The sequence below is a fragment of the Salarias fasciatus genome, chromosome 20 (assembly GCF_902148845.1).
Source record: "Salarias fasciatus chromosome 20, fSalaFa1.1, whole genome shotgun sequence".
NCBI lineage: Eukaryota > Metazoa > Chordata > Actinopteri > Blenniiformes > Blenniidae > Salarias > Salarias fasciatus.
The window spans coordinates 23400340-23424163 of NC_043764.1; the positions used below are offsets into that span (position 1 = coordinate 23400340).

Below are 23824 nucleotides of genomic sequence, written 5' to 3' on the forward strand. Positions count from 1 at the left end.
GGTGCACTAATAAAGGAGAGATCCGACCAGAGCATCCGACCCGGCGGAGTCAGCCAGCCCCGCGCGCCTCAGCCAGCCCCGCGTCCGCGAACCTTCGGCTTCACCTCTGATCCGGACTCTTTTCATGCTGTGCCTGGGAGCAGATCGAGGCTGCACGTGAGGCTGGACGGACTGCAGAGACCGACACTTGTTGCTGCCCCGTCAGGTAAAATCTGAGGCGCCGAGAGGAGACTTTTTTTTTTTTTCACGCACATGGCACCAAAAACGCGCTCCTCACCCTGCTGACAGCTGCGCAACATGGAGCCACACACTGGATAATGAGGCCTATTTGTCACAGAATTCGAATACAGACATTTGTTTTCAAGTTAGGGATTTTCCTCTAAAGTCGTTCTTTTTTTTTAATTTTTTTTTTTTTTTTTATTTGGGAAATCCGTTTTTGAGACGAAATCGGAGAGGAAGTCATGCTGGGTTTGAACAAGGTCCTCAGCCTCCGGGCAGCTCGGATTCAGCGCTGCGGTTCCCCGGGAGCCAGACTCCCATCCCGGTCTGCCTCGTGCCAGAACCCCGGTGCCAGTTCCAGGATTTATTGCGCGTGTCTGTTGCTGCTGCTGCTCGTGACTCCTCGAGTGGACTCGTCTTGGTGGTGAGTTCACATCCATCAGACAGCCTACCTGCCCGACACCCTCACTTTAATACACTTTATTCCTTCATCAAATTAAAGTTTTTTCAAAGAAGTTTTCAACATAAATATCTCTCGCATTATTGTTTTTATTATTAGGAGTAACGCATCTAGTTGACTAAAAATTAATGCAATAAAACGAAACATTAAAATAACTTTAGACTGTTAAAGAAAGTTATATATTAAAAAAAAAAACAGAAATATAGAAACTTATTGGGTTCATTCAGGTCGCAAATTTAACTTTTTCGATGACTATTTTAATAACCAGTTTCCTAAAGCAAAAACAAACCACCTTCAAATGAATCCAGAGCCCATTTTCCAACAGACAGGGCCATTATACGGATTTCTTTCATTTAATTTATTGTCATGGACTAAGTGTATTGCTGACAGTGCTTTTAAACGCCGCTGCTTCTGATATAAAGGAGGAAAAAGTTTCTGGCGCCGTTTTAAGTTTTTTTTTTTCCTCCTTAATTGAATATTTTAATTTCAATGATCAAACACATGGCGGTTTATTACAAATACTTTCACACGCAGTTATTTCCCATTATTGTGTGCACAGCTTGGTGATTTTACGAGGCGATGACCGCAGAAAAACAACAAAAAAAACGTTGTTTTTCTGTCATAATTTAATTTCAGCTAATTCTGGCTGGCCTGCTGGTGGAAGTCATTAGGGGTGGAAATAACATAAATTACGAGGCTGTGGACGCGATTTCTACTTTCTTGAAGATTTTCTCGGTGTCTGAAAAAAAAAAAACGCCTCCTCTCGGTGTCAGTTTGTTGGCCTGCCACGCCGGGCAATAATAATAATAGAGCGATAAATGTAATTTATGTGCGCGCCGTCGGCGCAGCGCGTGCTCGTCTCAGCTGGAGCCTGCTCTCCACCAGGCAGAGCGGTCATTAATTCACCAGGTACCACTCTCACACTCACAAATGACTTCACTAAAATACCCCCCCCCCCCCCCCCCCCAATCCCCTCCCCTCCCCCGACCAAAAGCCAGCCATGTAGAGCATAGGTGAAGGGTTAAAAAATATCTCATTGCCTGTGCAATAACATAAGTGAAAATGTCCATGTGTGTGAGTGTGTTTATAGGAGAAGTGTCTGTGTGTGGGCGGGTGTGGGGGTGATGGAATGCCTAATAGTTTGTGTAGATTAAAAGCAGTTATGGAGAGCAGTGGTGTGTGTGTGTGTGTGTGTGTGTGTGTGTGTGTGTGTGTGTGTGTGTGTGTGTGTGTGTGTGTGTGTGTGTTGGCTTCGAGGGAAACTTAATGTATGGAGGATACACTACTGATGTTATCACTGTCTGGCTTTATTCTGGGAGGACATCACCCACATGTAATGATATGAACCGCCTGAGCAGGTTTCAGAAACCATTACCGGATGCTGGAGCCACTTGAAAAATAATCACAGTTTGTTTTATTCATTTTTTTTTAAAAACCTAGCTGTGAAAGAAAACACGAGCACACAGTGTGTGTGATGCATATACTAACTCATTTTATATCTAACTTTGACAAAGTAGTTTTTACATTTTCAATCTCAACAAAATTATCTATAGATTTTAAAAATGTATCAACAAATTTGGACAAATTGAGTAAATTATTGAACAATGGAAGGAAAAAGTGTGTGGAAGAGTCCAGCGTCCCTCTTCGTCTCCCACTTGTCTCCCTGTGATCCATGGGAGAGTCGCAGGACTTTACGGCGCGTTGTTTTAGACCTGTGGATAATGATTTACTATCCTATAAAGTCCGCAGGTCCCCCGGAGAGACAGAGAGAAAATTAAGTGTGAATTGCTGCTCTGGCACTTTCCTTTGATGAGCACTTGGTTCTTTTTCCTCTTCTCTAATCCCACTCTGGGGAGCATGGAGTCTCCAGTCTCCATCCTCTCACCCGGCCTCATAAAACACGACCACACAGCTACTCGTTCCCTGGATCCACATCGCCGACCCGCCGGAGCCCCGCAGCCAGCGGGCTGCGAGACCGCTCTGGCACGGAGACTCTGCAAACACAGTTTATTTTGTCTCCATCTCCTTGCGTTTAACATGAAGGGACACTGTAATCGTCCGTTTTATTGGGGCATTAGAGGGAAGGACCGGGAGGAGCGCACAGCACAACTGTGAGTAAGATGAGAGCAATCAGGCAAAAGACAGAGAGGAGTAAAGCGAGTAAATGGCTTCTTAGTTTGACAGGGTTATTGGAGGCCCCAGACTTTGTGCTCTGATTTGTGACGACATGATTTCGACGATCCCGTTGGGAACCATTTAAACACACACACACACGCAGGTCTTGTGGGGAGAGGTTAAGTGCTTATTTATTTGGAGAGTGGAGTAAATGGTTTCCACCCCGCCCCCCCACTCGCAAACCTTAAACTGTTAAGTGTAGTGAACTCTGACTCACAGAGGAGTGTTACTGCAGCTGTCCTTCATGCCACTCACCACCTATGAGAATGTGTGTGTGTCCACTTGTGTGTACATTCGACACACAGCAGGAACAATCTTGCATCGGCCATCTTTCTCTGCAGAAGCCCACCTGGCTGACTTGTCGGGTGTTTTTTGGGCCCCCCTCAGGTACATCGGTGCTTTAGGGGCGCGCGTGATCTGCGACAACATCCCCGGCCTGGTGAACAAGCAGCGGCAGCTCTGCCAGCGTCACCCGGACATCATGCAGGCCATCGGCGAGGGAACCAAAGAGTGGATCAGGGAGTGCCAGCACCAGTTCCGACACCACCGGTGGAACTGCAGCACGCTGGATCGAGACCACACCGTCTTCGGACGCGTCCTGCTACGGAGTAAGTCCTCGTACGTCTGATAGCCGGCGGACCCCATTCCCCGTTCTTACTCGTGTTCTTCATGTTCCCCCCCGCTGCCCTTATCTCCGACTTCTCCTTGTCGTCCTTTCCCCCTCACTCTGTTCTTTCTCCGATCTTTCTTTCTCCACGTATGTTGAGCTCCGTGTTTATAGCCACTAATGGCCTCTTGCGATGCCTTTCGCCTCGTCAATAAACACACGGGCTTCGAGACGTGGCTTTGTCGTCATTTTGTTTTTCCACTCCTGCCAGACCTCTCGGGTTTGTAGCACAGCCGTGCGTATACAGTACGTACACATGCATGTTCGCTCACATATTTTGGCTTATGTTATGTAGACAGGGGCCTGTCTACTTCATCTTCAGTCTAAATGAAAGAAGTCGGGGCATTGCAGCTTTTAAATACAAGAGACATGGACTGTTGCAGTGGTGTCCTGAAGTATTTTAATGATTGGCTTGAAAGATTAAATGATAGCAGACAAGATGCTTAATGTGCAGCATTGACGCACTTCTAAAAAACTTTTTATTTGTATTCTGGAGTGAAGTTGCTGGAGCATCGTTTCCACCTCAATATGAGTCACCAATTCTTTGGAAAGCCAGTTTGGTGAGCAGCCATTGCTGTGCGAGTCAGTGAGTTTGACTGAAGGCACGGTGAGGCAGCAACAGTCACGATGGGCTCTTTCAAGTCATTTTGCCATTTATTGCATCTGCACCTGTGATCAGGACCGTTTTGAGTGAGCTACTCCAGTAAATGCTTCATCTGCCGCTGTTTATTGTAGTGTTTGATCCCAGGTTAGATAAAAAGCAAACTGTGTCCTCAGACTCGGTTTTTGACGTCATTAGAGCCCCGTTCCTTGTTGTTGTGATCTTCCAGCCATCCCAAGCATGTGCGGGGGCCGACGATGCATGGAAGAAGTAGCAGATATGGAGGCAGAGCCCCTGTGCGTGAAGGGCTGTGGAGAGGAATAAACAGTAATGCAGATGTAAATATTTAGAGAGATATTCTCATTGGCAGGCAAACGGCGCAGGTTTGACAGATGACGAGCCGTGCACACCTCAGTTCCTCTCCCACACACTCCCCCATCAGCTCACCTCCCGCTGAAAGTGGGACACTGCAGTGAATACGAACAGTCTGATTTGCGATACTTTAGCTCACTCCACATTTCATAGTAATCATAAAAAAAAAAAAAAAAGAAAAAATTCACAGGAATATGGAAGTAAGCTTTGGAAGAAACGGAGTGATCAATAAAACCAAGAAAAATGTATTCAACATGTGGAGCTGGTGTCTGTGGAGGACGGTACAGTGCTGCAGAGACAGACTTGATTTACACTTATCATACATGTTTCACATTATTAAAATATGTACATCAGAAAATATGGTTGGAAATGATATTGTGATTTTTTTTTTTTTTTTATCCTTGGGAAAGTTACACAACAATGAATAGAATCAGTAGAAAATGTGTTTGCATGAAAAGCTTAGCTAAAGGAAGTGAGGTAGGAATCCACTTATTACGAACCAGTGCTAAAGGAAAGCTGTTGATCCATCCTATTGCTTCGGTGTGTTGCTGGAGATCAGAGCAGCCTGAATCCTACTGACGCCTGTCTCAGAAAGCGCATCCACCATAAAACAAGTGCCAAGCCGAACATGTGGATCAGGATCCGCTGTTTCGACACTGGGAGGGAACAGCTGAAACACATTTAGATGTTGATGTTTGCTAAATAGTGGAGTATGATGTGGTTTGTTGGTGGCATAAGACGACACATGGTTACCAAAAACAAGCGAATCCAATGTTCTCGGGCTCATGAGTGTCTACAGAGGAAGCAGTGGATTGTATTAGCTGTTTCTCCTGTGTTGACCAAGCAGGGCGGTTAACAGACGTACCAGCTGGCAGGTGTATATTGGAACAGACTTTGTGGTGTCAACGCTGTCAATTTTATAAAGCTGGAAAAGCTTGAGTGTCCCCTACGTTGAGGACGGAGTCACAAAGTGAAAATTCTTGACATTTGCTTGTTCGACAAAGACTTTAGGAGTGACCGGGTTTTAACGCTTCTTCCCACCGCGTTGTTTTCTCGGGGCGTTCATTCCCAAAGGCGCCGCAAAAAGCAACTGTGACCAAACGCTGTGTCTAATTCTCTCAGCGTCTTTGTCCACGCAATAGATGAGTCATATTCTAAGGAAATAAAGGGAGCCGAGAAGAACAGATGAGCAATGGTAGATAATGCTGTCATGACATCAGCCTGGCGCTGATAAATGGGGTATCACTGTGTCTGTATTTAAACAATTTATGTGAGCAGAGGAGCGCCCCGCAGCTAGGATTATTTCCACGATAATATTTAAACAGAGCCGGCCTATGCTCCACATCGGGCCTGATATCCGCCGTCAGCTGCACCTTCATGTCCCGATGGCTCACACCCAGGCCTCGTCATGGCATTATGGGAATCCGTGCTTTCATGACAACATGTGGGCCGCACACCCCCGAGTCTTTGGCTCCCAGAAAGCCCTGCAAGCAACTGTATTCTTTGTGTGTCGGTTTAACCTCTGCCTCCATCTCATGTGTGTTTCCGTTCGTTTCCCGCGCCTTTGCTCCCGTCTCTCCCTCTCAGGCAGTCGTGAAGCAGCTTTCGTCTACGCCATCTCCTCGGCGGGAGTGGTGTATGCACTCACCCGCGCCTGCAGCCAGGGGGAGTTGAAGATGTGCAACTGTGACCCTCACAAGCGCGGACGGGCCAGTGACGACAAAGGGGAGTTCGACTGGGGCGGCTGCAGCGACAACATCAACTATGGGATCAAGTTCGCCAAAGCCTTCATCGACGCCAAAGAGAGGACGGTCCGAGACGCTCGGGCGCTCATGAACTTACACAACAATCAGTGTGGCAGAACAGTAAGTGTCTGATTGTTATATAGGTACGAAAACCTTTGACATCCCTGTGCCGCCATTGTTTTGCTATTTTATGGCTAAACAGAGGTTTCAGTTTAATTTAACCAATCAACCTTTGGATTTTAATTATTGATTTATTAGGTAGGTGCGTTGAGAACCAGTTCCCATTAATAATGACTTGCTGGTCGAGAGGCACAAAGAAAAACATGGAAACAAATATATACATGGAATAAAACAGTGTCACGCAACTTTCAAAAGAAGAAAGCAGGATTTGCCATGTTAACAGTGATATAGATATGCTAAATCACAAATCAATTTAGGCTAAAAGCAAGTCCCTTCAAATTTTGAAGCTCTCTTGCAGATGATTCCAGTTATTTGTAGCAAAAAAGAACTGAAATGAGGAGCGATAGGCTTTAGGTGTGACCAGACTGATGCATCTACAAGGACATAGACTCTTGTTAATGTCGTGAATATTGTCAATAAATATAGAATATTGACAGTAAATATAGAGGAAAATTCCTCCAGAATAATAAGAATACTGGCACCAGTGGACTATAGAGAGTGCTGAATGGGATAGGTGCATGGAAAATAACATCCAGCTTGTAAAGAACAGTTGTTGAGACACATCTGTAGATTTTCTTAGGCGGATTTATGGATTATATTCAAAATTAAAAACCTTCAGAGATTAAAAAACTGCCATACGAATTGATGGACAGGCTAAAATAACAAAACCTCTCTGGGTTTAGGCGGTGAAGCGTTTCATGAAGCTGGAGTGTAAATGTCACGGAGTGAGCGGCTCCTGCACGCTGCGGACATGCTGGATGGCCATGTCGGACTTCAGGAAGACCGGCGACTACCTGAGGAGGAAATACAACGGGGCCATCGAGGTGACCATGAATCAGGACGGGACGGGCTTCACCGTGGCCAACAAAGCCTTCAGGAAGGCCACCAAGAATGACCTGGTCTACTTCGAAAACTCCCCGGATTACTGCCTGCAAGACAAATCGGCAGGTAAGAGAGCGGAGGAAGAGGAGACTGGAAGACAGAGGGGCCGTCTCTCATGGATGTTGATGGATTGCCCCGACTGTGTTATTTTTTTGGGAGTGTTATGTGTATGTTGTGTGTATGTTCATGCATGACTCGTGTGTGTGTGTGTGTGTGTGTGTGTAGCGGCGGTCAGATAACACAGCAGGCCTCCCGTGTGATGTCTGTGGAAGCTAATATCCTCGTTCCCCGGGGACATGGTCCTTCTGTGACCACCTGACCTCTGTCAGTCTCTGTCAACACACACACATAAAAACACGACCCTGATGGTCAGTGGATGTTTTCATCAACCTTTATACAACACGGCTAATCAAATAAGGGTAATCCCACTCGATAGCAACGCTGCCGAGCGATCGTTCTTTCTGGGTATCTGAGCCGAACGCCTCCATCGCCGAGCGTCTCTGTCCGGTTCTTCCTCCTTTTGTCTTCCTCTCCCCCTCATCTTCTCATCCATCCTACCCCCTCTTTCTCACCTTCACACTGGAATCCACAGCCTAGGGACACAAGCAGCTAATTTAGAAAAAAAAAAAAAAAATCACCTCTTTCTGTCTGTCACAGTCTCTCTCCCTCTCGGTCTGTCTGAACTAAGCGTAGCTGGAGGGCAGAGTGGGCCTCAGAGTGTGAGAGCCTGTCTGTCTGTCACGCTCCACTGTCCATTTAACCCTCACACACACATACACACACAAACACACACACACAGAGTGGCTTCAAAGGGAGCACTGGCTTGGGAAAGGCAGTGTAACTATAGGCCACTCTACCAACACCGCATAGTTGTGTGTGTGGGTCTGTTGTTCTACGGGCAGCGTGTTGTGATAGGTAGCAGTTCAAACAGGGAACTTCTCACACTAAACATGAGCTCTAATCTCTGTGGGGAATGACATTCACATAAGACACAGGCGACATGCCACAGCATTAGGTAATCAGCACTGATTAGCATGCTACACCCAAACAACACCCAGCCCAGCCACGGGCGCCAATGAGAGAGCTGCAAAACAAGGGCTGCATCATTTATACTGCTGCACGTTGTGATGATAATTCACAGAGCAAAGCGACACATTCACTCTGCCTCTGCGTAGCACATCGTAGAAGTATGCTTCGAGGAAACAAACCTGCAGCAACTCCAATGCAACGTTAATGGAAGACAAAATTGTCTGTTTTGGGAAAATTCATAAATCCCTGTTGCTGCTTGCATTTATAAAGTCATTAATGTAACCTGCTGTGTGGTCAAAGGCATTAGGTAGTGCGACTGATGTAATACATGAACACACACAAGACACACACTGAAGGCTTCACAGCCTAAAGAGTTTTAGTGATTGTAGTGTTCCCGAGGATCCTTGGATTCCTGTGTTTTTAGCTGCAGTCATTTAAATATGGATCAGTGTCATTATTATTGTCTCAGTAGTCTAATGGAAAGTGTAGAACAAACCATGAGAAATGTCTGCCACATCTCTGATTTAAACCTGTATGCAAATAAACTATTTAAATTCTTGTATCAGAGAGAGAAACTGCATCTGAAAACATTTCATTAACCTTCTTAGGCAACAATACTACTAACTGTTGCTCTCTGTAACTCTGTGTAACTATTGTTAGTTCAGTGCAAATGAATTTAGATTGAATGATTTGATTACTTAATTGCCGCATATAGACTTTGTTGGTGACGTGAGCATCAGCAGTGGTGCTGAAGATGTTTTTGTACTTTAGGCTCTAAAACGTATCGACGTTAAGTCATTTCTGACAGTGTATTGCTCTCTGCGCAGGTTCCCTCGGCACGGCCGGGCGAGTCTGCAATCGGACGTCGCGCGGAACGGACGGCTGCGAGGTCATGTGCTGCGGCCGCGGGTACGACACCACCCGAGTGAAGCAGATCACCAAGTGCGAGTGCAAGTTCAAATGGTGCTGCGCCGTGGAGTGCAAGGACTGCGAGGAGGCCGTGGACATACACACGTGCAAGGCCCCGAAACGAGCGGAATGGTTGGACCAGACCTGAGGACGCCATCCCGTCCCCTTTACTTGCTCCCTGCAATGCGACCCCACCCCTTTCCCCCTTTTTGCAGGACATCCTGTGAAACATGGCATTCTGGGAAAGTTTGTCCAAACGTGCACTGCGTCTCCAGCCTCCACTCCCTCCCCACAGCTCAACTCATTGCATGGCTTTTGTACCTGTCTGTGAAAAGCACTAGAATTCAGTCCCCGTCAATATGAACGAACGGCCACCAGCCCCCGTTTGCGACCGGCCCTGCAGCTGAACTGCAGCCGTCAGATGAACAGAGATAACATGTGGGGTCTGGGTGGATGGGGATTCCCTTCATTTCAGTCCAGATAACTGTTTTTCTAGGGTTTAAAAAAATGGTTTGCGCCTTCCATGATGCTTTAAAGACATGTTTTTAACATTATCTGAGCCTTCAAACATATCCAGTATTATTACAACAACATCATATACTCACCTAGTTTTGTTTCATTTTTTTTGTGGGGATTTACATTTTTATCTACCAAAAAGAGTACATTGGGTGGACTGTGGGAGTAGCTTGATAAGTGCAATTTCAGAAGTGGACATCTAAGCCTGTGTTTGGTTCTGTGTGGCTAAACCGGAGTCCAGGCAAAGGACTACCAGAGGACGAGGAGATGATGGACACTAGATGAAAAAAAATGGACGGATGCATCATTAGAACTTTGACTGCAACTGTAAAAGGAGAAAGAAAAAAACAAAACCAAAAAAAAAAAAAGTTTAAAGTGATTTATTTAAATTGTGAAGTGTTGTTTCATTTCTCATCTGTGTATGAGACTGCACTACATTGGCTGACGCTATTCGAGAGAGGAGGACTCCCTCCGCTGTGATTACACGGCGTGCTGTCTTTTTTCAGCGTACGAGATGAAAAACTACTGCCGGTGGACGGGGAAAGAAAAACTAGGGCCTGAAGACGCCGATATTCACAGCATGAGACGGATCTGAGTTCCCCTGCTCTCCAGCTTGCTTGTATAACTTTGTGTATATTGCCTTATCTAAACAGATGTCATATGAAATATACGGTGCATTAGTATGACACTCGAATCTTTGTTTTTTGTTCGGACAAACAAACACAGGATGGAAAAAAAAAAAAAAAAAAATCAGTGTCTGTTGCATCGCCGGGCTGCAGGACTAATAATACAAAATATATCAGTAACAAAGGCTGATGTTGTGTGGATCAGGTCGGGGTGTGTTATATCAGTCAAGGGGAGGGAAGTGTTTGATTAAAGGTCCAGCCTCAACCCCAGCCCCTCGCTGGGCCTATCGCAGCCCTCACTGTGTGGAATTCCAGGTGGGTCCCAGGCTAATGACTAGATGGCTGTAATTACCCGGGGCTGTTGATAGCTGGTGATTGGACATGGTCGTGCCACAGAGGGCCCAGTGTGGGCTCCTGCTGGGACCACATTTAATCAAAGGCTTCTTGGCCGGCTTATCAAAGGGAATACTTTCCAGCAATCTTCTGTGCCTCGGCCCCCTCTGTTCCCCAGACTCTCAGCCCGGTTCAGTCTGCGTTATATTAGAGTCCGGAGGCTCCTGATAACCTGAATTCTACTAGATATCACACACACACCAGTGTAATATCAAGAGAAAACCTGCAGGTAAACACACCAGAGCAAACCTGCGCTCGTCTTATTACCGTTTCAGTTCAATTTAAAGGCTTCATGCTATGCTGGTGACTAAATCTAAATCACATCAGGACACAGGAGACGAACACAAACGCAGATACTCTGCTGCATTTTATCAGATTGATGCACATCACTGTGATTCATGATTCAACTCTCAGTCTACGAACTTCATTGACACTGAAAAAAAAAATCCATCAACATGCTAGAAGTGGTCTTTTAATAGCCCTGGGAGGCCAATATCGTTAGATAAGATAAGCTTTATTGTCCCTCCGGGTAATATTATCAAGCCGTTCCAGTCGCTGAGACTATTCTAGTGCCAGTGTCCTGTGGCAGAGTCTATCTGTGTCCTGGATGCCATGCTGAGAGCATTCCTCCTGAAGAGTATCACCAGCAAATCATTCGTCTTAGCAGCTGGCTGGCAGCATTTGAGGTAAAGAAGAGGAGAAGAAACATGGACTAACTCAGTACGCAGCCACACAGAGTGTTTGGATGATAACTTACAAACTGAAACATTTCAGTGACAAGTTCAGCATCAACACCTAAACACTTCACCTACTGTATGCGTGTTTTATAGAGGGCTGATAGTGTGTTATGTAATAGCGGCCATCGTATGTTATGCTGTTTTCACCTCCACGCAAAGAGACTGAGAACATCCTACCTCTTTACATCAATTTAAATATGTGAGCATTACCAGATTTACCGGTGTCTCAGCACTGACAGTCGCAGAGATTTATCAGCCTTGTGTCCAGGCTGTAATGCATGTCAGCCACCTCGCCAAATAACAACAAGCTGAGAGCCGAGAACGGGTTTCGCTCCGATTACGTACACATCCATGCACGCGGGGACACACATACTGGACGGACACGGACAGGACTAGGTCCACCGTCTGGCCTTTTAGAGAGACTGCAATGCGTTTCCTCGAATGAAGAGCTGACTGTGATTTACAAACAACAGGAGGGAGGAGAACGAAGACACGGAGTTGAATGGGCAGATGTCGGGGAGATAGAAATGTATAGAGTTACTTGTGGGGATGTTTATCAGCTGATCGTAATCAGAGCAGAACCACATTCCCAACAATTCATCATCATTACCCCGCACATCCCTCAGACCGTCTCCCTTCCACCGCTCTCCTCCGACGCAGGCGTCTTTTGGTGAAAACCAAGCTGGGGTTCCACCTCGGGGTGGTCCGGGCGTCAGCCATGCGATCTGTTATGCACACATATTCACATGTACGTACCTGCAGGCCAGGACAACAAACCCCCAACCACCCCCACCACCCAACCCGCCAATCCCCTCGGTGCCCCCCTGAACTCAGCCGTCACCTGTCTGGTAAAACCTCAGCGCGTTAGCAAGCCTTTCGCTTCCGTCACTCACTGCTCATGACCAGAAAGTGCCTGTGAGCGTTGAAGTGTGTGGGATGAGTTTATCGCCCTCGGGCCAGGAGGACCTTACGCATTGTTTTTTTACTGGTTGAAACAAGAATTTGGGGTCAGGGGCGACAAAAGTTTAGACGTATCAACAGTGGACCTTTAGCGATATGAATGACCGCTGCTGATCCGGCACCTGCTGAAGCCTCCTGAACATCGGGAGCTCGCTCACGCAGCCCTGCTCTCCGCCACGGCCGGCCAGCAATGAGGTTTTCAGAAGAACACCTGCTTGGCTGGATTAAAATCTGGCCTACAGTGAGCTGTCTCCACTGTCAACTCTGCCATCCGTCTCCCATCCTCCTGCTCTGCCTCTGGGCGATGAGCTGGGCGGCAGGCATTCGGCATTAGGCTGGTATAACACTGCTGGAAACAGGTTTGGCTCGGGAGGCTGTGGGAGCAGCAGGAGGTGCAGATTTGTTAGGGAGCTCAAACTAATATTTACATGACCTGCCAACCTGAGGAGTGTAGAGGGAGAGAGAGTATGGGTATGAATTTCATTGCTCTGCTTTGAGGGGCAAAAGGGGGGAATTATGACAGAAAGCATTTATCTGCTCAGACAGTGCACCGCCCCCAAGCCTTGCTTGCGAATCACCACATTTGATCTGTCATTCTTTTGTAATGGTCTCAATAATCTACCGATATAACAGGGAAAACTGTTTTGTTTTTGCCAAACATTATTTTTACTCTAAAAAATCTAGTATAAATTTCCCATGTTCCTCAAAAGCAAAACCTGTGTGAGGCGACCCAGCACCAGTCCGCCGCTCTTAATTTCTTCGAAACGTGCATCAGATTTCGTGCTGAATCATCGGGAACTCCGCTCGCAGAGAGAGTCGGCGTGCTGAGTCCAGACTTCACCGTACAAGGTGTGGGCTGCAATGTGACAAGGTTTGTATATGCATGTGACAGTGTGAGTGTGTTTATCTGCCTCCCTGTGTGGGAATTTACTGACACACCTCGCAAGGCACAAACAACAGTGACCTGGAAAAATAGTCCAAATTCCACCAACATACCAGGGAATCTGGGGGTTCGGGCTGACAATACACACGCAAGACAGAGGTGTGGGAAACAGGAGAGACGCAGGGTCAGGGTCAAACTGTGTAGGCCTCGCAGGCGCAGATACCAGTGAGTGATGCCAGCTGACACACACCGATGCTGACACGAACAGTGATACCATGACCACCTGAGTGACACTGATAGATAGCACTGAGTCATCCCTAGCGTGCAGCAACAGTCAGACCTGCAGTCTGCTCATTCCTGTGGCTTTGAATCAGCGTCTGACGAGTCGCGTGGAGAAGTGGGATCATTTCTGCAAGATGTTTCACGTGTAGGGGAAGAAAATTTCTCCTTCTCTACATTTTTTTTTAGCTGATCACTGTGAAGCCTTGTTGCACATTTTGGAGCGGTTTTGAATGCCGGCTTCATTCTCCATACATCGTTTTGACTCTACCCAGCTGATCGAACTCATCCGGCAGTTTAGACAACACGATGCTCACCTCCACAGAAAGAAGCTCCATCTCTACAAAAATGCACAAGGAAACTTTAAAATGACATTTTTTCATATGATACACCTGTTCTCGCTATCTCAAACACAAGATGATAAACTTCTCTTGTACAATTAAGACGATGATACTTAAATAAACCAAAATGAAAAGGCTGCAAAAAACAGAACAAGTGAAATCCCTGCAGACGAAGCAGGGCCGGACCTGAACAGCCCGAGGCTCCGAGCAGGAAAAGCTTCGGTCCTCCCACTTCCATACAAACACAATTAAAAACACTCTGAACCAGACAGCGTATGCAGTTATAAACATTATACATTAAATGTTTACATCTATGAACATGATGAAATTAATTTACTGCTAAAGGAGCAGACTTAATGAAACACTTAAAGCTCACTGAACACGTTCTCCTTTATCACTGTTAACTATGTGTTTAAGTTCTGCCTGTTGAAATGTTTAAAATGAACTTAAAGCGTTGCATAAAACATCTCAAGGACAAACATCTAAAATAAAACAGGACAAAATATACAGAATATTATGTTAAGATTTTTAATTGTGTTTTTTTTTTAATTTGTAACAATTGAAAGTGGAAAACACTAATGAAGTGTTTCATTAGGCGGAGCTCTGAAAACGTGGCCTGGTTATAACCTCTTGATGTTGCTAATGGGTGAAAGGTTCAAGCGTTTGTGTCTACCTGGAACATGACTGTGCATTTGCCGCCGCTTCAAGTGGAGTAGATGTGTTTATCACACGAGTCGAGCCAAACGTCTCATTCCCAGTCTCCCAGACTCCTCACCTTCAAAAACACAAACCACTAAAAATACACACAAATTTACCCGTACGAGTCCCAAACTCACACCGCACAAACAAACACCCTGCGTGAGGAATGTGGCGGACCGGGTTGTTTGTGTTTCGAGGTGCAGCTTTCTCCAGCTCATCTCCCAATAAGATGCTGCACGATCTCACGTGGCCCGAACGGAGTTGTTTAATTCTCCGCTTCTCTTCGCCCGGTGCGCGTCTTTACGACGAATTCCTCATTAGATTAGAGTCAATGCGGCGGTGTTGAGCCTCTACGTTGCTTCTACCAGTATACAGAGAGCCGATCGAAAGTGAGGACACAGTACAGTAGCCTCAGTCCCGCAGTAAACAGTGGTAAACAGAGCAGACGCTCAGCTTGAAACGGAGGAATCCCGTGTACAAAACATTTACACGGAGCTGCCAGGGGAACAATATCATTTCACTTTTACAATAAAGTGCTGCTGTAACAAAAACAACAGACGGAAACTCATCTGTCCCTCTGCCTGTCCCAGAGTGGCTTGTTTATGCTCGGGCCTCCCACTTTGTGTGAGGAGATAAGTCAATCAAGTCTCATAGAGCGTCCACACAAGCCCGCTTTGGATAATCATGCCGAAAGACTCCAGTCCTGAGCCAGGTTTCCTCTGCCGACTGAGAAAACTAATGCCGTCTGCTTTATCCAGTTCAGATCTGCAGGGTGCTTCCAGGTGAGGGACACAGCGGGGATAAGTGAAGATTTTAAATGTACGTATATTTATGCTGCTCCTCTAACCAGAGCAGCAGACAGCACCAGATTCACTACTATAGCTGTCAACATATACAGCGCAAATATCCAAATGTTCACAGCCTTCATCCAAATAAGTGCATAAATGGAGAAAAATAGCGAGACTTTTTTCTTCCTGTCACCGCCAAATGATAACTATAGAAAGCATTAAACACGAGCATGCGGCATGATATTGTTGACCCTGATGCTCGCATCCTCATTATTGGCTTGGAGCTCCGTATGTGTCGAGTGTTTGAACTGGGATAGTTTAGAGGGGAATAAACAGCAAGTCTAATGTGTTTATCAGACACTAAAGCGCACACCAACAGCTGTTTACCGCAGAGCGAGCCAAACCGCATACAACAACAACCTCATGGGGGAACATGTAATCTGATGGAGCCGCGCGCCCTGAGCGAAGGTGATGCTGGAGATGGTTTGTGTTTCAGGCTGGAGCGGCGGGCGGCCGTCTGACGGTGGAATCAGCCAGCATGTCAACATCCAGCTGCTGTGACTCCAGACTGAGAAAGGGAGAGTGAGTGAGTGAGCGAGGGAGTGAGTGAGTGAGTGAGTGAGTGAGTGAGTGAGTGAGTAAGTGAGTGAGCGAGCCAGTGAGTGAGCGAGTGAGTGAGCAAGACAGTGAGTGAGCGAGTGTGTGAGCGAGCCAGTGAGTGAGCGAGCCAGTGAGTGAGTGAGCGAGTGAGTGAGCGAGTCAGTGAGTGAGCGAGACAGTGAGTGAGCGAGCCAGTTAGTGAGTGAGTGAGTGAGTGAGTGAGTGAGTGAGTGAGTCAGTGAGTGAGTGAGTGAGTGAGTGAGTGAGCAAGCAAGCGAGTGAGGGAATGAGTCAGTGAATCAGTTTGTGAGTGAGTGAGTGAGTGAATGCATGAGTGAGCAAGCAAGCAAGTTGGTAATTGAGTGAGTGACTGAGTGAGCAAGCAAATGAGTGAGCAAGCGAATGAGTGAGTGAGCGAGCAAATGAGTGAGTGAGTGCGTAACTGAGCGAGTGAGCAAGCGAGTGGGCGTGAATGAGTGAGTCAATGAGTGAGTGAGCCAATGAGTGAGTCTGAGTGAGTGAGTGAATGAATGAGCAAGTGAGTGAGCGAGCAAGTGACTGAGTGAAAGAATGACTGAGTAAGTAAGTGAGTGATTGATTGAGTCAATGAGTGAATTAACGGGCGAGTGAGTGAGTGAGTGAGTGAATGAGTGAACAAGTGAATGAGTGAGGGCTAGGTATACTCAGGCTAGTCTGCTTTATGACGAATGTAGATTTTTCTTTCCATTGAGTTCGAAATCGTCTGTTTAAAAAAACTGGGGGGAACGTAATGACTTGAAAGTAGAGTGAAAGAGCAGACTTGTAAACAGCAATGAGAGAAATCCTCACAATGAAAAAAATACAACCACATGGAATGATACCAAATTTCACAACCAACAAGACGTTAGAACAAAACAAACTCAACATCCTTTATAAACTGCATCTTTGTTTTATGTTCTGTTCCTCTGGAGCAATAGCTCTGTGTGACGTTATGTGGTCATTGCTGACTGGCACAGTGGCTTCCTACAGTTTCTGTGAAACAACTTTTACATTCAATTTAGCTGTTTAGTCTAGGTGTGTTTAATCTGATGTATTAATCTCAAGTATTTGTGTTTGTCCTGAGCTTGTGTGTGTGTGTGTGTGTGTGTGTGTGTGTGTGTGTGTGTGTGTGTGTGTGTGTGTGTGTGTATGTGTGTTTACACACTGCTGCCTCAAATGAGTATTTCGTTGTGTCCATGAGCGAGGACCTCCCGCATCGCTGCCTGTTGGAAAATGATCATCCTTTTTATTTGTGTTTTATCTTGATGGAATTTAATTTGTATCATAAGAAACATTTTGTAGGTAAGAAAGAACAGCTTTAAAAACACAATGTTTTAGAAACTCACTCAAAGTGACTTCTAATAACTAATGAGCGAAATAGTGATGCATAAAGTGACACATGATTTCCTCAGGTATATGCTCAAATTTTATTGGTGTGAGGGAATGTGAATACTTAAACCTGTCAAACAGCACAAAAGTTACTTCTCATAGATTTTAAATGTTTTGATTATCTGAAGTGCCGTGGGAGTTTGTTATTATTGAATGTATCACCTATAAAGCATGGAAAAAAAAACTTTATTTTTGGAAACAGGCAGATAAACAAGGAGAACATGGCGAGATCTTTGCATGTAAGCTTACTTTTACTAAATCTTTGCCTTGAGAGCCAGTTGGGAATTCTTACCGTATCGTACATGTGCAGATGATTCGATACATGTTTTAGATGTGGACAGTTTGCAAACTCTACATGCTATAACAGCAAACAGCCTTGATTCATGCCTCTCTCTCAGTCTTCCAGTTTTGCATGCAGTCGACTCGATACCAGCGAGCGCTCTGGAAGAGGCATCTGCACAGATCATCACCATCGACTCAGCGGTGCTCACACACAGGATCGTCGCCCTCAGCATCACGAGGCGCACCGTGACTTGCGGCTGAGGGTGTCTGAGTGTGGGAATAAACGCTGAAGAGAGAGAGGCCTCTCCGGTGCGAGGAGGGCAGGACGAGTGTGGCGTGCAGTCCTGTCTGGATTCAGGAATGAGGTAGACGCGAGAGGGGCTGGAGGGAGATAAGTCCACTTCAGCAGACTCAATGGGACACTTCAGTAGAGACGCAGCTCTCACCCTGAGCACTGTCTGTCTGCCCGTCATGGCAGGGACAAAACTGGGGACCGACTGAGAAAAAAAATGTGTTGAGTTTCAGGATTAATTGATTATATTTTGGTCTTAAAAAAAACTGTCATTAATTGAGAGGTATTAATTTTAACGTACATGGATAGTGTCAATAAGGTGTGTGTGTGAGTGTGTGTGTGTGTGTGTGTGTGTGTGTGCAGGCCGAACAAACAGTGACAGTGACAGATTAGGTGTCTGAGAAGGACAGATGGCCTTACAACCAACCTCCACTCACTCATTGAGTGAGATAAAGAGCGGCGTTCACACACACACACACACACACACACACACACACACACACACACACACACACATCTACACACTCCGTCGCTGGCACACAACCAAGTGTGCTGAGAAATAACTGGAGCCTTAACAGGGACAAATAGGTGAGGATAAGGCTCACGTTGGGTCTGCCTAAAATTGCAGATTCATCACAAATTTCAAACAAACAGATTAGAAGAAGACTGTCGTGGTATTCAAATGGACTTATAGGATTTGTCCGTGTATACACTCGGCTGCGATGTGCGAGATTTGGGAGGGCGTACGGGTACGAGGATGTGCGAGGGTGCCAAAAACAGTGACAGGCCATTCTTCTGCAAACAGCTTTTCAACAAGCTCTTATCTGGCTCCTGTTCTCCCCTCATCTGTTCCCTTGGCTTCTTTCGATTCGATCCAATTTATTTTGTGGTTCGCCAAGTAGAACGACGTCGTCATCTCACAACGCTTAGCAATAAAGAGATTATAGTCCACAATCGCACAGGAGCAGGGCTCAGTGGCGGCGACACATCCTGTAGGGAGGAAAACAGCGTTCACTGCCTCCTGCTTCAACTGGTCGGAGTTTGAACAGGGGTGTCAAACATGCAGCACACGGGCCAAAACAGGACGCTACGAGTGTTCAGTCAAACCTGCTGCCTGCACGATGCTTCAACATGCATGCTGGGAGCTGCAGGGAACCTGTGCCAGAGCTGTAAAGCTTTATCCACCTGAGGGTGAAGAGAAGGGGCGACGCTTTGGGTGAGCTGTGACCTTGAATGTGAGGGAGCCGGGTTTGAATCCTGGGTGAGTTACATTGACCAAAAGGAGAAACTGAGTGTGAGGAGAAACTCAATGGACTACATGAATTTCAGGTTTAGGGTTCATATCTAACACGTTCACAGGTCAATGGCAGAAACATTAAAAACGATGGAGGTTTCTCGTTGTCGGACTATCGGATGCTGCTGTCACGTCACTCTCGAGGCTCCCATTGTTATCGTCCATCAAATCGTGCATGTGCAGAACAACCATTTGCTGAAGCAGAGGAGCACATGTGCAGTAACATTGTTTCTGGAAAGTTGTGTTTTTGCCCATCTACAGGGATAGGTGGGAGCGTTTTCAATAAGTTCTTGTGTATGAATGTGATGAACAATGGAAAACACTCTGGGGCCGTGAAACAGTGAGAAAGTGCTTTATAAATGAAATATACAATATTTACCATTTGTTGTAGCATCATATGGTCAAAACGAGTGGCTGTTAAATATTTGATGCACTGAAAACCTGGTTTTAAAAGAAGGATTAATGCTGAAGTTATTCCATTAAATATTTATATGTAGGCTGTATTTATGGGAAACAACGTATTTTGAGATGATGTTCTTATATAATTTGTCATAATGTAATTTTGCACAGCCATTGAAAATTTCACATTGGCTCCATAGGCTCTTATCTCATGAAAATCACTGTTTTTTTTGTTTTTTTTTTTGTCAAGCATTCAATAAAATTGACTGGTATATTGAAAAGAAGGCTACTCTGCTGTGTTGCATTTGATCATGCTTATTTCCAAGAGAAAGTCTTGTGCTAATCCACAGAGTTTCATCACTTCTAATCTGCACACAATGAAAACACCAAAACACAAAAAGTGAGAAAAAAATTCTGCCTTAATTGATCTTGTTGGCAAAATTGGAGGCAGAGCACAGAGCTCATACATATTGTTATCTATCATACTAGTTTTTCAGACCATTATTTATCTATCCAGTGAGACAAAAAATAAACATTGTCATTGTTGCATTGATGTTTTATCCATCATTTGTGTCATTATTCCAGACCAGACCATGTCAACGAGAGATTGTTTTTTACTGCATCTTTACAATAAAGCATGTTGTGCAAAATCTCAAAAGTCTACTTGAGTGTGTTTTTGATTACTGAGAGATATTATGCTAACAGATAGCGTCAATATGCCAAACCTTCCCAAACCAAGATCCCTGCAGGGAGGTGTGGAGCGAGAACGAGGACAGAAAAGTAGAATATTCTGAATGAAATGTCAGATGAACCTGCATCGCCAGTCCTGTCCTGCGTTGATCGATGCCATTTGAGCGGACGCACTGTGTGTCATCACAAGAGCAGGCACGAGGGTCTCGGGTTGCAGGGCGGCATTATGAGTTTGTGGGCGTGTGTGGGAAGGTCTGTGTTTCCGGGTGACCCCAGTGGCCCGCGCTGCCTGTCTATTAGAGCAGGGGCTATTAGACCATCAGAAAGTGGGAGCATCCCCTCTTGCCATGGTGATAAGATCAAGGCATTCCGACAGCCAAAGCGGTCATTACCCTGTGCTCCAGCCCATAATGTCCCTCCATTAAAACACCCCCTTACTGGGGAAACGCAGCTGCGGCCGTTTAAGTCGGCCATTTCTTGGCCTTGCTTTCTCTCCGGGTCACTGACACACATGCGGACAAACACGCAATGCATCGACACGGCGTTTGATAAACACACTATCAGTTCACGCCACACACACACACACACACACACACACAGAAATAGCGTTGTTTTCCGGGTTACTGCCACAAGGGTCGTGGCCTCCAGGACACAGGGAGGGTGACTGACTGAGATGACAGCCGCTACAGTAAGACAAGCCGGACTGCTGAGTCAAGCCGCAGTCTGGCAGGAAGTGGCTGAACGCGGTGGACGGGAGGCTGACGAACACACCAGCGGACGCACGCACAACGCAAACACTGACCAGAACAAACATACACACAGCTCTGGTTGTTGGGCTGCTTTATTTCAGGACACACACAGAGGTGTGAGAGGCGGTCGGTGGAGACACTGACATCGATGCACATGTACACAAACATACTGGAACTATTAGAACTGCATTCCAGCGCTGATCGTGCACTGACAGCCATTCACCAGACTGATAGAGACTCCTTAGGTTTTTCCTGGTGTGGACTTCTCTGTGCAGCTCTGCCCGAGTCACGGCCAGCTTTCTGTTTGGTATTTTGCATCGTAACACAGCGTGTACCCTCCAAGCCTATCCATCACGCTCACTGCCGACGCTGCCAGCCGCATCACATTCAAATATCTGTTATGGAGGATTTGATTTAAATGATTTTTTTTTTTTTTTCATATCCAGAACTTTCAGTGTCAATGACTATTAGTATCAGCTGTTTTTATTCGTTTTACTGGAAGTGTATGGTAACAAACCAGTTTTGATCATGTGAGAAAAAGAATGTGCAGATATTTCTGGTCAGGCGTATCCTCTAAATATACTTAAGCATTTCAAATGAGGTGCAAATATTTGATTACTTGACACCTCTGGATGGCTGCATGTGAATTAAATTTGAGACAAAACATTTACTTTTCATCAAATTTGCTCATAGTGAGTGATAAGGCATGAAATTATAACAGAAGTGATTCACATTACAACACTAATAAAACACTAAAAGAAGCTGAAATACGTAAACCTGTTAAAACAACTCATTTGAAAAATGCAAAAACATAGAATGAAAACATTGCCAAAGATAACCCTGGCTAATCTGATCTAGTTTAAAGTTTATGTTCAACATTTTTCATGAATATGACTACTGAATAAGTATTTATTTATTTATTTAACATTTATTTTATAGAGGAGTAGCCCCTTGAGATGCACCATCTCGTTTTCAAGGGGTTCCTCTGTAATAAATGACAATTAACATAAAGAGCATGGCATAATGAAGGGCAAAACATAATGCAATGAATTAGTAAGAAAAACTAAGCAGAACTAAAAATACAAAAACACAACAATGATTATAACACAACCACACACACACACACACACACACACACAGAGCTGTCGTGAATCAGCCAACTCCCCAGCCACCGCCACCACCGCATCATGCACAGAATAAGACAGAACCACCAGACTCCATTACATTACAAATGCGTCACAGTTTTGAACATATTGCATTGCTTTAAACAAAAAAAAAAGAACACACAAAAAACAAGCACAACAAAATTAAGTTACAAGAGTATATATGTATACGGAATAAATAAATAAAGCTAAATAAAACAGGGATTATCAGGCCTGGGTTGTGAACTGGGCAGGGGATCCACAGCTGCAGGCCTCCCCCCGGCCCAGTGAGCAGAGAGTGACCAAGGAGAATGAAATACCCAGAATCCTCCCCAAACCTGGAGGGTGGACAGGGGTAGTGGAGGGAGGTAGAGTGTAACCACAGCTTAAAGCTTCCACACTACCCTAGTGGTGTGGAGAAGGTAGGGATACATTGATTTTAGTGAGCGAATAGGTTCGGGAAGGAATAATCAAGACACTATACAGCTGACATTGATAACCGGCTGCCTGGAAGCTACAGGCAAGGAAGAAAGTCAATTTACAACATCCCAATACAAGATCATTGACACTTATTCCTTAAATACTGATTTGAAAAACAAGGCGCACGTCGGTTCAATAGGCTCAGTTTACACTCAGTTCGTTCCAACTCTGATAAGTCACTAAATAATCCAAAACAGTCTGTTCCTCTGGCAAGGAGGATGAACTTTTCCTTCACTGTGCTCACAGTTGGAATTCTCCGTCTTTGGGATCAGCTGGTGCGTCCAGTAAAAATGAGTCTGTGTTTCCTCCTAGTGGCCAAGGTTTGAAAGTAAAAAACAAAAACAAAACTGCATACAGTGGAACAAGTTCAGATTCACCACCATAATCTTTGTTTGTTTGTTTGTTTGTTTGTTTTTTTCCACAACAGGTTCCTCAAACAGCTTTCAAATGATTTCATTGGAAAATCAGTGGTTAGAATCTTTGTTTCCTGTTTTTATTTCAGTTAAAAATATCACGGAGTGTCAGATCACAGGGGATTGTCAGGAGACAAAGGGCCTCTGTACAGACTTGGAAAAACTTTCCACCCCACTTGAGACATGTAAATGTTTCTTTGGAGTTGTTGCATCGGTATGTGTCTGTTTGTGTTAGACTATTTGTATATTTGTGGTTGTTTGTGTCACCTTGCAATCCTCCGACCGTTTGAAGCACGGCCAACGGACGTGCAGCTGACTTGAGTTCAAAACACCCTCACAGGGAAACACACACTAAATGACCAACGGGAGACATTTTATTTAACTTAAATCCATTTCTTCAGTAAACGGAATAAAAAGATAACTTTTTGTCAGAGCTGTTGCAGATCATGATTCAAAGGAAGTCTGAGCATTCAGCTATTGTGGAAATCACAGCAGCCACCACCATGTTAGCTTGGTGATTCACAGATTTACAGAGCAGATCAGACTGATGAAGCCACAACGGTCTGAAACTGTCCAACATGAAAAGCATTACCAACCCCCTCCAAGTGTGTTCTA

At 45.3% G+C, this 23824-nt stretch overlaps 2 protein-coding genes across 2 annotated transcripts in view; one reads left to right on the forward strand and one right to left on the reverse strand.

Annotated features, from left to right (window-relative positions):
• The window catches only part of LOC115408633 (rho-related GTP-binding protein RhoA-D), a 644285-nt gene that overhangs the window by 562836 nt on the left and 57625 nt on the right, over window positions 1–23824 (reverse strand). The window lies entirely within an intron of this gene.
• LOC115408615 (protein Wnt-2b-A) lies at window positions 460–10039 on the forward strand. The gene is made up of 5 exons (XM_030119463.1): window positions 460–643; window positions 3242–3462; window positions 6082–6359; window positions 7103–7367; window positions 9158–10039. The coding sequence occupies exons 1-5, from the start codon at window positions 462–464 to the stop codon at window positions 9385–9387; spliced, it is 1176 nt and encodes a 391-aa protein (XP_029975323.1). The 5' UTR covers window positions 460–461; the 3' UTR covers window positions 9388–10039.

Coding starts and splice junctions, on each gene's coding strand:
- LOC115408615 (XM_030119463.1), top strand. CDS start 462: ATGCTGGGTTTGAACAAGGTCCTCAGCCTCCGGGCAGCTCGGATTCAG. Junction 644..3,241: donor CGAGTGGACTCGTCTTGGTG/GTGAGTTCACAT, acceptor GGCCCCCCTCAG/GTACATCGGTGCTTTAGGGG. Junction 7,368..9,157: donor CCTGCAAGACAAATCGGCAG/GTAAGAGAGCGG, acceptor CTCTCTGCGCAG/GTTCCCTCGGCACGGCCGGG.